We start from the raw sequence: 15,938 nt of genomic DNA on the forward strand, positions 1-15,938 counted from the left end.
TAACCCTGTAGGTTTACCTCAGGTAACTTATTATTAACAAGGTTAAGGTTACGGCTACTTGGTGAGTGCGCTCACTGTTCACCTGAGTACATGTTGTTGTGAGCAGTCGAAGACATTAAACATTAAACATTTTGTGTCAGAAAAAAAGAGATCTAAACAAAACGCATGTAACTGTTTTCTTTTTCAAGATTATTATATTAAATATTTCCAATAGATGGGAGCATAAGACCACGAAGCATCAGTTATAGGCTACAAGCAGCAATATGACATGGTGATCGTTAACCCTTTAGGTTTACCTCAGGTAACTTATTATTAACAAGGTTACGGTTACTTGGTGAGCGTTAACCCTGTAGGTTTACCTCAGGTAACTTATTATTAACAAGGTTATGGCTACTTGGTGAGCGTTAACCCTGTAGGTTTACCTCAGGTAACTTATTATTAACTAGGTTACGACTAATTGGTGAGCGTTAACCCTGTAGGTTTACCTCAGGTAACTTATTATTAACAAGGTTACGGCTACTTGGTGAGCGTTAACCCTGTAGGTTTACCTCAGGTAACTTATTATTAACAAGGTTACGGCTACTTGTTGAGCGTTAACCCGTAGGTTTACCTCAGGTAACTTATTATTAACAAGGTTACGGCTACTTGGTGAGCGCGCACACTGTTCACCTGAGTACATGTTGTTGTGAGCAGTCGAAGACATTAAACATTAAACATTTTTTGTCAGAAAAAAAGAGATCTAAACAAAACGCATGTAACTCTTTTCTTTTTCAAGATTATTATATTAAATATTTCCAATAGATGGGAGCATAAGACCACGAAGCATCAGTTATAGGCTACAAGCAGCAATATGATTGACATAAAATAGCATGCAACCAAATACTATGTGTCCCATGATTTTCTAAAATGGTCACTCATTACTTTAGTTAGCTATATATCTCGTTTTAGGCCTGTGATACTTTTGGAAGAGCAATTAAATAGTGACTATAGCAGGTGTTGAACCCCTGGTAAATAATCACTAGTCAGATGCTCCAACCTCAACCATAGTATACATTCGTTATTAAATATCTAATATTATGATTAAACAACCTCGGAATAGATAAGACAAGAGTGCGTCTTCCAGCCGGCCAATAAATTACATCATGCAACCCTCCCGGTTAGCAAATGTACCTCAACATGCCCCTCAATTGTGCTAGAAGGCAGAGTGCTCGCTGCTGGTTGATGAATCTGACAATGAATGTACTAGGAAAATATGTTTTTCTCAACCAGAGGTGACTAAATTAATGTTCAGGCTTATTGATAATCGTTATAGTAATGAAGTATAATTTCAAAACATGAGCATAAAAACAGTTAATAATAAACATGAATCATCATTATATTATTTCACAGTAATGTGTTAAATGCTTTTTCAGTCGTTCCTCTTGCGTTAGCAGTGTGGAAAGGGACAGTAAAAAGTGTGTGCAGGAGTTTTCCTGTGAGGGGGAGTGGTGGTGTATCCAGGGAGAAAACTAAACTAACCTTCTGAAATGTAATTTGTGGTCTTATGCTACCATCTATTGGAATTATTTAGCAACTGCAGTACTACTGAATAAAGAATATCCTAACTAAAGTAGTAATTACTCAGAAATTGCAAAATATGACATTTTCTAGTTCATTTTACCACTTACAACCATAAAATAACCATTTATAGCATAACAAACAATGAAACTGACATAAACCAAAAACACCATACATTTAGTTAACTATATATATATATATATATATATACTATTTATTTAGATGGGTGACATTATCTGCCAAAGTAACACCACTGTAGATAAAGAAGAGCTCTCCAGTAGGTGAACCAAAACATTTAAAGGCCATTTTCTCAAAATTGAGGTTACAAGTTTATCATCTTTCAAAGCAGAATTACTTTCCCATTGTTCCTCAACTGTAGTGTATGATATACCTTTTTCTAGCTGAGTCTATACTTTTATCCAATGTAAAAAACACAATTTCACACTTTAGACACATTTATAAAGGTTTAATAATTGATTTAAGCAATAAAAGCTAATTGACCAACATTTCTGAAAATGGATATATAGCGTTTTGGAATGAAACTCTTGTTTCCCCATCTGAGCTCAGAGTAGATGAGAGATGTAATGTTTGTCTCTGTTGTGTTGAAGTCCAATCAAGCAGGAGAGACCAGCCTCCCCTGTACCCAGCTGTGTGTCCATGAAGAGTGACAAGTCTATGTATCTACCTATAACGTTTAGAGAGGGATACTTTTCTACTGAACAAAGGTAAGAAGAACTCATGGGTCATGGTCAGTGAGTTAAACAACACTGTCTCTAGTCATTTCTCCTCTCCCATTTTACCATTTATTTTTGTTGTTTTCATAATCCATAGGCTAATCCTTTTTTCCATTTTCATAGTCCTGAAACAATATTAAACTAACACAACATTCCCTCCCTGTGTGTGTGTGTGTGTGTGTGTGTGTGTGTGTGTGTGTGTGTGTGTGTGTGTGTGTGTGTGTGTGTGTGTGTGTGTGTGTGTGTGTGTGTGTGTGTGTGTGTGTGTGTGTGTGTGTGTGTGTGGTGTGCACTCCCTGGATGAGGAGATGTAATCTCATGTTTTGTCCACAGAAAGCAACAGGAGAGATCAGAGTCAGAGATTCTCAGTGGTCAGTCTTCCCAGAGTCATCAAACAGACCTGGCCTCCATATTCAGTGTATGTGGTCCTGTTATGTACATTTGTTTTTGTTTACCTCAAGTAAAGTTGATCTGTCAATCATTCATTCATGTGTTAATGAGAAAGCATTTAGTCTCTTGCTTAACTTATTTACTTGATTTATTTCAGTTGCTTGAAGAGAATATTATGACATTTGTGAAGAACAAGCTGAAGATGTTCAAGAGGATTCTTAGTCCAGAACTCCCAGAAGGCTTTGAGAGTCAGAAGCAGGATAAGGAAGTGGTGGATGCTGAAGATGAGAAGCAGGAGAGCAGTGCCAGAGAGGGGGCTCTGAAGATCACACTGCACGTCCTGAGGAAAATGAACCAGAAGGAGCTTGCTGACACACTGGAGAAAAGTAAGAGTTGTCTGCCTCATGTTGAAAGCTGTTTTAGAACATTTAAAAGCTGTAGCTAAAGTACAGCTAAAGTAGCTGTGTAACTCAATGATATTGTAGCAGCCTTAACAAGTAGCAGCAGGGGTGTGTTGTGTTGATTAATTTAGACAGGAGAGAGAGAGAGAGAGAGAGAGAGAGAGAGAGAGAGAGAGAGAGAGAGAGAGAGAGAGAGAGAGAGAGAGAGAGAGAGAGAGAGAGAGAGAGAGAGAGAGATTGAATTATACCATCAATAATACCAATAATAATATAATCAGTCACACCAGTCTGTAATGCATTATGAAAACATTTACAGATTTATACAGACAGTTAAGAGAATAAATTATTACAATTTAAACTTTATAAAACATTCTTACAATAGTGTAGCCATTAAAACAGACATAATATTAATATCCTCTGTGTTATTTCTTCATTCAGATGAGCTTGCTGTGATTTGCCAACGTGAACTCAAATCTAATCTAAAGAAGAAGTTTCAATGTGTATTTGAGGGGATCGCTAAACAAGGAAACCCAACACTTCTCAATAACATCTACACAGAGCTCTACATCACAGAGGGTGGAACAGGAGAGGTCAATAATGAACATGAGCTGAGACAGATTGAGACAACAACCAGGAAACAAGCAAGACCAGAGACTGCAGTCAAATGTAACGACATATTCAGACCCTTAACTGGACAAGACAAACTTATCAGAACTGTGCTGACAAAGGGAGTCGCTGGCATTGGAAAAACAGTCTCTGTGCAGAAGTTCATTCTGGACTGGGCTGAAGGAAAAGCAAATCAGGATGTCCAATTTGTATTTTCATTCCCTTTTCGGGAGCTGCATTTGATGAAAGGGGAAAAACACACTTTCATTGAACTTCTCAATCACTTCTCAAAGGAAACCAAAGAATCAAGAATCTCCAACTACGACAAGTACAAACTTCTGTTCATCTTTGATGGTCTGGATGAGTGCCGACTGCCCCTAGACTTCCAGAAGAACAAGATTTGTTGTGACGTCACAGAGTCAACCTCAGTGGATGTTCTGCTGACAAATCTCATCAAGGGAAATCTGCTTCCCTCTGCTCTCCTCTGGATAACTACCCGAGCTGCAGCAGCCAATAAGATCCCTTCAGTGTGTGTTGACCAGGTGACAGAGGTACGAGGGTTCAATGACCCACAGAAGGAGGAGTACTTCAGGAAGAGATTCAGTGATCAGGACCTGGCCAACAGAATCATCTCACACATAAAGACATCAAGGAGCCTCCACATCATGTGCCACATTCCAGTCTTCTGTTGGATTTCTGCAACAGTCCTTGAACACATGTTGAGTACAGACAAGACAGAAGAGATGCCCAAGACACTGACTGAGATGTACTCACACCTTGTGGAGTTTCATACCAAACAGAAGAATGAAAAATATCTTGGGAAAGAAGAGACAGGTCCACACTGGAATAAAGAGAGCATTCTGTCACTGGGAAAACTGGCTTTTCAACAGCTTGTTGACGGCAATCTGATTTTCTATGAAAAAGACCTGAAAAAGGCTGGCATTGATGTCAAAGATGCCTCAGTGTACTCAGGATTGTGCACACATCTCTTTAAAGAGGAATGTGGGCTGTACCAGGACAAGGTGTACTGCTTCGTGCATCTGAGCATTCAGGAGTTTCTGGCTGCTGTATATGTGTTCCTCTCATTCATCAACAACAATGAGAATCTAATGGATGAATCTCAATCAACGTCCAGGAACTTTTCTGTGAGGATCAGACACAACCGTAAAGTTACTGTCTACAAGAGTGCTGTTGATAAAGCCTTACAAAGTGAGACAGGAAACCTGGACCTTTTCCTCCGCTTCCTTCTGGGCCTCTCACTGGAGTCCAATCAGAAGCTCTTACGAGGTCTACTGACAAAGACAAGAAGCAGCTCACAGAGCCATGAAGAAACAGTCAAGTACATCAAGGAGAAGATCAGGGAGAATCCCTCTCCAGAGAGGTGCATCAATCTGTTCCACTGTCTGAATGAACTGAATGACCATTCTCTAGTGGAGGAGATCCAAAGCTACCTGAGATCAGGAAGTCTCTCAGAAGAAGAACTGTCACCTGCACAGTGGTCAGCTCTGGTCTTTGTGTTGCTGACTTCAGAAAATGAGCTGGATGTGTTTGACCTGAAGAAATACTCCAGATCAGAGGAAAGTCTTCTGAGGCTGCTGCCAGTGGTCAAAGCCTCCAGAGCTGCTCTGTGAGTACAACAAATGACATATAAGAACTAATCATCAGGAATAAATATGAAATTTAGAGAAATATATGTATTATAATATGTATATAATATATAATATTACATTGAATAACTTACTGAATCAATGCAATGATGTTCATATTAGTACAACAATATGACTATACAATTCTAGGAGACGGAAGATGAATCTATATGTTGTTTAAGAGAATAAACCAAATGCATCTGCCATTGTCCTTCTACACTACTGGTTAAATTAACAGTGTGTTTGTGAAATCATGATGATCTCTTTGTCAGGCTGTCAGGCTGTCTAGTCACAGAGGAAGGCTGTGCTTCTCTGGTCTCAGCTCTGAAGTCAAACCCCTCACACCTGAGAGAGCTGGATCTGAGTAACAATGACCTGAAGGATTCAGGAGTGAAGCATCTCTCTGCTGGACTGGAGGATCCCCACTGTAAACTGGAGACTCTGAGGTCAGTATTCCTGTAGTTGGTCAACAAGTGATAACTGTTCCCTAGATCCACATGTGTATACCAGACACACATAGTCCACACCATATGTGTTTGGACAGTGAAGCTTACAGTTTTAAATTTGGTGCTATGCTCCAGCATTTTGGATTTGAGATAGAATGTTTCATATTAGGCAACAGTACGGAATGTCACCTTTTATTTAAAGGTATTCATACATATCTGTTTTACTGTTTATATATGAAAGCACTTTACGTATCTAGTTCTCCCATTTGAAAAAGTCGTAATAATTGGGACATATTCACTTATATTGTATTAAAGTAGTCATAAGTTTAGTATTTGGTCCCATATTCCTTACCCACAGTGATTACATCAAGCTTGTGATTCTACAAACTTGTTGAATACATTTGCAGTTTGTTTTAGTTGTGTTTTGGATGATGTTTTTCCCAATAGAAACTGAATGGTGAATAATGTCCTGTCATTTTGGAGTCACTTCACTTGTATTGTCAGTAAGAATAGAAGATGTTTCTGAACACTTCTACATTCATGTGGATGCTACCATGATTATGAATAATCATGAATGAATCGTGAATGATGATGAATGAGAAAGTTACAGAGGAACAAGGATCATACCCCCTCTGTTATTGGTAATGGTGAGAGGTTAGCATGTTTTGTTGTAGCCTCTGTAACTTTCTCACTCATTATTATTCATGATTCATTCATGATTTTTCTTAATCATGTCATCATCAGGAGGATTCATTTAGTAGTGTTTAGAAACATGTTATCTACTCACTTAGACAGAAATTACTCCAGTCATCATCCACCATTCAGTTACTATCGGGCAAAACATAACCCAAAACACAACCAAAACACACTGCAAATGCAACCAACGAGTTTACAACCAAATACTAAACTTTTGACTACTTTAATACACTGTAAGTGAATTGGTCAAAATACTTTTTCAAATAGGGGGACTAGATACATAAAGTGCTTTTATTTTTCTGAACAGTGAAACAGATATGTATGAAAATACCCTCAAATAAAAGGTGACATTATATACTGTCACCTCATATGAAACATTTGATCTCAAATCCAAAATGCTGGAATATAGAGCCATATTTAAAATGTTATCTTCACTGTCAAAATATATATGGTGTGGACTGTATACTCAATACAATCTAAATCTGATACCTCACTGTCTGTCTTTTGACTGATACTGCTTTTTAAACTGCTCTGGTCAGTCTACTCAAATATTTGTACTATACATGTTTCTCTCTACAAGCAATATTTTGATAATTTGTCATTTCTAATAATGATACATTAATTTATGAATAGATATGGCAGGTTTCATGACACTGATATATCTTAATATGTAGAAAAATATACTGCCACTATTTTCCCCACCAAAGAATAGCAGTGTGGTTTTAATATTATTTTACTCTTTGCAGGCTGTCAGGCTGTCTAGTCACAGAGGAAGGCTGTGCTTCTCTGGTGTCAGCTCTGAAGTCAAACCCCTCACACCTGAGAGAGCTGGATCTGAGTAACAATGTCCTGAAGGATTCAGGAGTGAAGCTGCTCTCTGCTGGACTGGAGGATCCCCACTGTAAACTGGAGACTCTGAGGTCAGTATTCCTGTAGTTGGTCAACAAGTGATAACTGTTCACCAGATCCACATGTGTTTACCAGGCACACATAGTCCACACCATATGTGTTTGGACAGTGAAGCTTACCGTTTTAAATTTGGTTTTTAGATACAATGTTTCATATTATGCAACAGTACAGAATGTCACCTTTTTTAAAAAGATTTTCATACATTTACAGGTAGGGAAAAAAGCATTTGATCCCCTGCTGATTTTCTACATTTGCCCACTGACAAAGAAGTGATCAGTCTATAATTTTAATGGTAGGTTTATTTGAACAGTGAGAGACAGAATAACAACAAAAAAATCCAGAAAAACGCATGTCAAAAATGTTATAAATTGATTTGCATTTTAATGAGGGAAAAAAGTATTTCACCCTCTCAATCAGAAAGATTTCTGGCTCCCAGGTGTCTTTTATACAGGTAACGAGCTGAGATTAGGAGCACACTCTTAAAGGGAGTGCTCCTAATCTCAGTTTGGTACCTGTATAAAAGACACCTGTCCACAGAAGCAATCAATCAATCAGATTCCAAACTCTCCACCATGGCCAAGACCAAAGAGCTCTCCAAGGATGTCAGGGACAAGATTGTAGACCTACACAAGGCTGGAATGGGCTACAAGACCATCACCAAGCAGCTTGGTGAGAAGGTGACAACAGTTGGTGCGATTATTCGCAAATGGAAGAAACACAAAATAACTGTCATTCTCCCTTGGCCTGGGGCTCCATGCAAGATCTCACCTCGTGGAGTTGCAATGATCATGAGAACGGTGAGGAATCAGCCCAGAACTACACGGGAGGATCTTGTCAATGATCTCAAGGCAGCTGGGACCATAGTCACCAAGAAAACAATTGGTAACACACTACGCCGTGAAGGACTGAAATCCTGCAGCGCCCGCAAAGTCCCCCTGCTCAAGAAAGCACATATACAGGCCTGTCTGAAGTTTGCCAATGAACATCTGAATGATTCAGAGGAGAACTGTGTGAAAGTGTTGTGGTCAGATGAGACCAAAATCGAGCTCTTTGGCATCAACTCAACTCGCCGTGTTTGGAGGAGGAGGAATGCTGCCTATGACCCCAAGAACACCATCCCCACCGTCAAACATGGAGGTGGAAACATTATGCTTTGGGGGTGTTTTTCTGCTAAGGGGCCAGGACAACTTCACCGCATCAAAGGGACGATGGACGGGGCCATGTACCATCAAATCTTGAGTGAGAACCTCCTTCCCTCGGCCAGGGCATTGAAAATGGGTCGTGGATGGGTATTCCAGCATGACAATGACCCAAAAGACACGGCCAAGGAAACAAAGGAGTGGCTCAAGAAGAAGCACATTAAGGTCCTGGAGTGGCCTAGCCAGTCTCCAGACCTTAATCCTATAGAAAATCTGTGGAGGGAGCTGAAGGTTTGAGTTGCCAAACGTCATCCTCGAAACCTTAATGACTTGGAGAAGATCTGCAAAGAGGAGTGGAACAAAATCCCTCATGAGATGTGTGCAAACCTGGTGGCCAACTACAAGAAACGTCTGACCTCTGTGATTGCCAACAAGGGTTTTGCCACCAAGTACTAAGTCATGTTTTGCAGAGGGGTCAAATACTTATTTCCCTCATTAAAATGCAAATCAATTTATAACATTTTTGACATGCGTTTTTCAGGATTGTTTTGTTGTTATTCTGTCTCTCACTGTTCAAATAAACCTACCATTAAAATTATAGACTGATCATGTCTTTGTCAGTGGGCAAACGTACAAAATCAGCAGGGGATCAAATACTTTTTTCCCTCACTGTATATTTTACCGTTTAGAAATGAAAGTACTTTATTATGTAGTTCTCCCATTTGAAAAAGTCATAATTATTTAGACAAATTAATTTAGTCAAAAGTTTAGTGTTTGGTCCAATATTCTTTGCCTGCAGTGATTACATCAAGCTTGTGATTCTACAAACTTGTTGAACTTGTTCAAATATTTGTACTATACATGTTTCTCTCTACAATCAATATATGATCATTTCTAATAATGAAACATTCATTAATTTATTAATAGATATGGCAGGTTTCAGGACACTGATATATCTGAATATGTTGAAAAAATATATTGCCACTCTATTTTCACCACCAAAGAATAGCAGTGTGGTTTTAATATGATTTGACTCTTTGCAGGCTGTCAGGCTGTCTAGTCACAGAGGAAGGCTGTGCTTCTCTGGTCTCAGCTCTGAGGTCAAACCCCTCACACCTGAGAGAGCTGGATCTGAGTAACAATGACCTGAAGGATTCAGGAGTGAAGCTGCTCTCTGCTGGACTGGGGAATCCCCACTGTAAACTGGAGACTCTGAGGTCAGTATTCCTGTAGTTGGTCTGATTTGAGATCAAATGATTCATATTAGGTGACAGTACATAATGTCACCTTTTATTTGAGGATATTTTCATACATATCTGTGTTACTGTTTAGAAATGAAAGCACTTTATGTATCTAGTTCTCCCATTTGAAAAAGTCGTAATTATTTGGACATATTCACTTATATTGTATTAAAGTAGTCTTAAGTTTAGTATTTGGTCCCATATTCCTTACCTGCAGTGATTACATCAAGCTTGTGAATCTACAAACTTGTTGAATACATTTGCAGTTTGTTTTGGTTGTGTTTTAGATGATATTTTTCCCAATAGAAACTGAATGGTGAATAATGTCCTGTCATTTTGGAGTCACTTCACTTGTATTGTCAGTAAGAATAGAAGATGTTTCTGAACACTTCTACATTCATGTGGATGCTACCATGATTATGAATAATCATGAATGAATCGTGAATGATGATGAATGAGAAAGTTACAGAGGCACAAGGATCATACCCCCTCTGTTATTGGTAATGGTGAGAGGTTAGCATGTTTTGTTGTAGCCTCTGTAACTTTCTCACTCATTATTTTTCATGATTCATTCATGATTTTTATTAATCATGTCATCATCAGGATTAATTTAGTAGTGTTTAGAAACATGTTATCTACTCACTTAGACAGAAAATTACTCCAGTCATCATCCACCATTTAGTTACTATCGGGCAAAACATAACCCAAAACACAACCAAAACAAACTGCAAATGCAACCAACGAGTTTGAGTCACAAGCTTGATGTAGTCATTGTGTTCAAGGAATATCGGACCAAATACTAAACTTTTGACTACTTTAAAACACTATGAGTGAATTTATCAAAATACTTATGACTTCTTCAAAAGTGGGGGACTAGATACATAAAGTGCTTTCATTTCGAAACGGTGAAACAGATATGTATTAAAATACCCTAAAATAAAAGGTGACATTATATACTGTCACCTCATATGAAACATTTGATCTCAAATCCAAAATGCTGGAGTATAGAGCCACATTTAAAATGCTATCTTTGTCAAAATAGATATGGTGTGGACTGTATACTCAATACAATCTAAATCTGATACCTCACTGTCTGTCTTTTGACTGATACTGCTTTTTAAACTGCTCTGGTCAGTCTACTCAAATATTTGTACTATACATGTTTCTCTCTACAATCAATATATGATCATTTCTAATAATGAAACATTCATTAATTTATTAATATATATGGCAGGTTTCAGGACATTGATATATCTGAATATGTTGAAAAAATATATTGCCACTCTATTTTCACCACCAAAGAATAGCAGTGTGGTTTTAATATGATTTGACTCTTTGCAGGCTGTCAGGCTGTCTAGTCACAGAGGAAGGCTGTGCTTCTCTGGTCTCAGCTCTGAGGTCAAACCCCTCACACCTGAGAGAGCTGGATCTGAGTAACAATGACCTGAAGGATTCAGGAGTGAAGCTGCTCTCTGCTGGACTGAGGAATCCCCACTGTAAACTGGAGACTCTGAGGTCAGTATTCCTGTAGTTGGTCTGATTTGAGATCAAATGATTCATATTAGGTGACAGTACATAATGTCACCTTTTATTTGAGGATATTTTCATACATATCTGTGTTACTGTTTAGAAATGAAAGCACTTTATGTATCTAGTTCTCCCATTTGAAAAAGTCGTAATAATTTGGACATATTCACTTATATTGTATTAAAGTAGTCTTAAGTTTAGTATTTGGTCCCATATTCCTTACCTGCAGTGATTACATCAAGCTTGTGAATCTACAAACTTGTTGAATACATTTGCAGTTTGTCTTGGTTGTGTTTTGGATGATGTTTTTCCCAATAGAAACTGAATGGTGAATAATGTCCTGTCATTTTGGAGTCACTTCACTTGTATTGTCAGTAAGAATAGAAGATGTTTCTGAACACTTCTACATTCATGTGGATGCTACCATGATTATGAATAATCATGAATGAATCGTGAATGATGATGAATGAGAAAGTTACAGAGGAACAAGGATCATACCCCCTCTGTTATTGGTAATGGTGAGAGGTTAGCATGTTTTGTTGTAGCCTCTGTAACTTTCTCACTCATTATTATTCATGATTCATTCAAGATTTTTCTTAATCATGGCATCATCAGGATTCAGTTAGTTGTGTTTAGAAACATGTTATCTACTCACTTAGACAGAAAATTACTCCAGACATCATCCACCATTCAGTTACTATTGGACAAAACATAACCCAAAACACAACCAAAACAAACTGCAAATGCAACCAACGAGTTTACAACCAAATACTCAACTTTTGACTACTTTAATACACTATAAGTGAATTGGTCAGAATACTTATGACTTCTTCAAATAGGGGGACTAGATACATAAAGTGCTTTCATTTCTAAACGGTGAAACAGATATGTATTAAAATACCCTCAAATAAAAGGTGATATTATATACTGTCACCTCATATGAAACAATGCTGGAGTATAGAGCCACATTTAAAATGTTAGCTTCACTGTCAAACTAGATATGGTGTGGACTGTATACTCAATACAATCTAAATCTGATACCTCACTGTCTGTCTTTTGACTGATACTGCTTTTTAAACTGCTCTGGTCAGTCTACTCAAATATTTGTAATATACATTTTTCTATCTACAAGCAATACTTCGATCATTTGTTATTGTTAATAATGATACATTAATTTATGTATATATATGTCAGGTTTCAGGACACTGATATATCTGAAAATGTTGAAAAAATATACTGCCACTATTTTCACTACTAAAAAAATAGCAGTGTGGTTTTAATATGATTTGACTCTTTGCAGGCTGTCAGGCTGTCTAGTCACAGAGGAAGGCTGTGCTTCTCTGGTCTCAGCTCTGAAGTCAAACCCCTCACACCTGAGAGAGCTGGTCCTGAGCTACAATCACCCAGGAGACTCAGGAGTCAGACTGCTCTCTGCTGGACTGGAGGATCCACACTGCAGACTGGAGAAACTCAAGTATGTAGAGGGTTTATGTCAATGTTCATATCAGACATGTTGGAATTATCAGGCTAGTTAAGACAAACATTCTGACCACCACTTGGACTAAGTTAGATAAAGACTGTGTGTGTGTGTGTGTGTGTGTCCAGTGCATGGGTCCTGTGTGTGTGTGTGTGTGTCCAGTGTTTGTGTGTGTGTTTTTGTGTGTGTGTCCAGTGTGTGTGTGTGTGTGTGTGTGTGTCCAGTGTGTGTGTGTCCAGTGTTTGTGTGTGTGTTTTTGTGTGGGGGTCCAGTGTGTGTGTGTGTATGTGTCAAATAGTACACATACTGGACAAACACACAAACTGGACCCACACACACACACACACACACACACACACACACACACACACACACACACACACACACAGTCATTATATAACTTTGTCCAAGCGGTGGTAAGAATGCTTGTCCAGTGTGTGTCGAGTGTGTGTGTGTGTGTGTCCAGTGTGTGTGTCTGTCCAATGTGTGTGTGTGTCCAGTGTGTGTGTGTGTCCAGTGTGTGTGTGTGTCCAGTGTGTGTGTGTGTCCAGTGTGTGTGTGTGTGTGTGTGTCTAGTGTGTGTGTGTTTCTAGTGTGTGCGTGTGTGTGTGTCTAGTGTGTGTGTCCAATGTGTGTGTGTCCAGTGAGTGTGTGTGTGTCCAGTGTGTCTGCGTGTGTGTATATCTATTGTGTGTGTGTGTTTGTCTATTGTGTGTGGCCAGTTTGTGCTTGTGTGTGTGCGTGTGTGTGTGTCCTGTGTGTGTGTTTGTGTCCAGGGTAAGTTTCTCTGTGTGTGTGTCTAGTGTGTGTGTCCAGTGTGTGTGTGTGTTCAGTGTGTGTGTGTGTGTGTCCAGTGAGTGTGTGTGTGTCTAGTGTGTATGTGTCCAGTGTGTGAGTGTATGTGTGTGTGTGTGTTCAGTGTGTCTGTGTGTGTTTCCAGTGTGTGTGTGTGTGCGTGTGTGTGTCCAGTGTGTGTGTTTGTGTGTGTGTGTGTGTCCAGTGTGTGTGTCCGTGTGTGTCCAGTGTACGTGTCTATGTGTATGTGTGTGTATGTGTGTGTGTGTGTGTGTGTAGTGTGTGTGTCCAGTGTGTGTGTGTGTGTGTGTATGTGTGTGTGTGTGTGTGTGTGTGTGTGTGTGTGTGTGTGTGTGTCCTGTGTGTGTGTTTGTGTCCAGGGTAAGTTTCTCCGTGTGTGTGTCTAGTGTGTGTGTCCAGTGTGTGTGTGTGTTCAGTGTGTGTGTGTGTGTGTCCAGTGAGTGTGTGTGTGTCTAGTGTGTATGTGTCCAGTGTGTGAGTGTATGTGTGTGTGTGTGTTCAGTGTGTCTGTGTGTGTTTCCAGTGTGTGTGTGTGTGCGTGTGTGTGTCCAGTGTGTGTGTTTGTGTGTGTGTGTGTGTCCAGTGTGTGTGTGTGTGTGTCCAGTCTACGTGTCTATGTGTGTGTGTGTGTGTGTGTGTTTGTGTGTGTGTGTAGTGTGTGTGTGTCCAGTGTGTGTGTGTGTGTCCAGTGTGTGTGTGTGTGTGTGTGTGTGTGTGTGTGTCCAGTGTGTGTGTCCAGCGTGTGTGTGTGTGTGTGCGTCTAGTATTTGTGTTTGTATGTGTCCAGTGTTTGTGTGTGTCCAGTGTGTGTGTGTGTGTGTCTAGCGTTTGAGTGTGTCCAGTGTGTGTGTGTGTGTGTGTGTGTGTTTGTGTGTGTGGGTCCAGTGTGTGTGTGTGTGTGTTTGTCTAGTGTGTGTTTGTTTGTCTAGTGTGTGTGTGTGTGTGTGTGTCCAGTGTGTGTGTGTGTCCAGTGTGTGTGTGTGTGTGTGTGTGTTTCCAGTGTGTGTCCAGTGTGTGTACTGATACTGATCACACACTGGACCCACACACTGGACCCACATACACACCAACACACACCAAAACACACATACACCAACACACACAAACACACACACTGGACACACACACACTGGACCCACACACACACACACACACAGTCTTTATATAACTTAGTCCAAGTGGTGGTCAGAATGTTTGTCTTAACTAGCCTGATAACTCCAACATGTCTGATATGAACATTGACATAAACCCTCTACATACTTGAGTTTCTCCAGTCTGCAGTGTGGATCCTCCAGTCCAGCAGAGAGCAGTCTGACTCCTGAGTCTCCTGGGTGATTGTAGCTCAGGTCCAGCTCTCTCAGGTGTGAGGGGTTTGAACTCAGAGCTGAGACCAGCGAAGCACAGCCTTCCTCTGTGACTAGACAGCCTGACAGCCTGCAAAGAGTCAAATCATATTAAAACCACACTACTATTCTTAGGTGGTGAAAATAGAGTGGCAGTGTATTTTATAATATTTTCAGATATAGAGTATCATCGTCCTGTAATCTGGGGGGGGGGGGGGGGGGGATGATCTTTGTCCCTCTGAAACTTTCTCATACATCATTATTTACGGTTCATTCATGATTATTAAAATCATGTTAGCAACTAACAGAAAATGCATTCAACAAGTTTGTAGTCACAAGCTTGATGTAATCACTGCAGGCAAGGAACATGGAACCCAATACTAAACTGTTGACTACTTTAATACTAGATACATAAAGTACTTTAATTTCTGAAAGGGTAAAACAGGTATGTATGAATACTCTAAAATAAAAGGTGACATTCTGTACTGTTGCCTAATATGAAACGTTTTGTCTCAAATCCAAAATGCTGGAGCATAGCACCAAATGTAAAACTGTAAGCTTCACTGTCCAAACACATATGGTGTGGACTATGTGTGCCTGGTAAACACATGTGGATCTGGTGAACAGTTATCACTTGTTGACCAACTACAGGAATACTGACCTCAGAGTCTCCAGTTTACAGTGGGGATTCCCCAGTCCATCAGAGAGCAGCTTCACTCCTGAATCCTTCAGGTCATTGTTACTCAGATCCAGCTCTCTCAGGTGTGAGGGGTTTGACTTCAGAGCTGAGACCAGAGAAGCACAGCCTTCCTCTGTGACTAGACAGCCTGACAGCCTGCAAAGATTCAAATCATATTAAAACCACACTGCTATTCTTTGGCGGTGAAAATAGTGGCAGTATATTTTTTTCAACATATTCAGATATATCAGTGTCCTGAAACCTGCCATATCTATTCATAAATGAATGAATGTATCATTATTAACAATAACAAATTATCAAAGTATTACTT

The 15,938-nt window shown here is 39.5% G+C and overlaps 1 protein-coding gene across 1 annotated transcript; it reads left to right on the forward strand.

Annotated features, from left to right (window-relative positions):
• Positions 1 to 2,082: 2,082 nt before the first annotated feature.
• On the forward strand, positions 2,083 to 5,796 carry LOC311126490 (NLR family CARD domain-containing protein 3-like; the record flags this gene model as incomplete). The annotated part of the gene is made up of 5 exons (XM_084200493.1): positions 2,083 to 2,282; positions 2,625 to 2,709; positions 2,839 to 3,067; positions 3,521 to 5,315; positions 5,607 to 5,796. The coding sequence occupies exons 1-5, from the start codon at positions 2,215 to 2,217 to the stop codon at positions 5,794 to 5,796; spliced, it is 2,367 nt and encodes a 788-aa protein (XP_084056619.1). The 5' UTR covers positions 2,083 to 2,214.
• Positions 5,797 to 15,938: the final 10,142 nt, after the last annotated feature.

This window comes from Coregonus lavaretus (assembly GCF_964263955.1).
Source record: "Coregonus lavaretus genome assembly, contig: HAP1_SCAFFOLD_287, whole genome shotgun sequence".
In the NCBI taxonomy this organism is placed as follows: Eukaryota; Metazoa; Chordata; class Actinopteri; order Salmoniformes; family Salmonidae; genus Coregonus; species Coregonus lavaretus.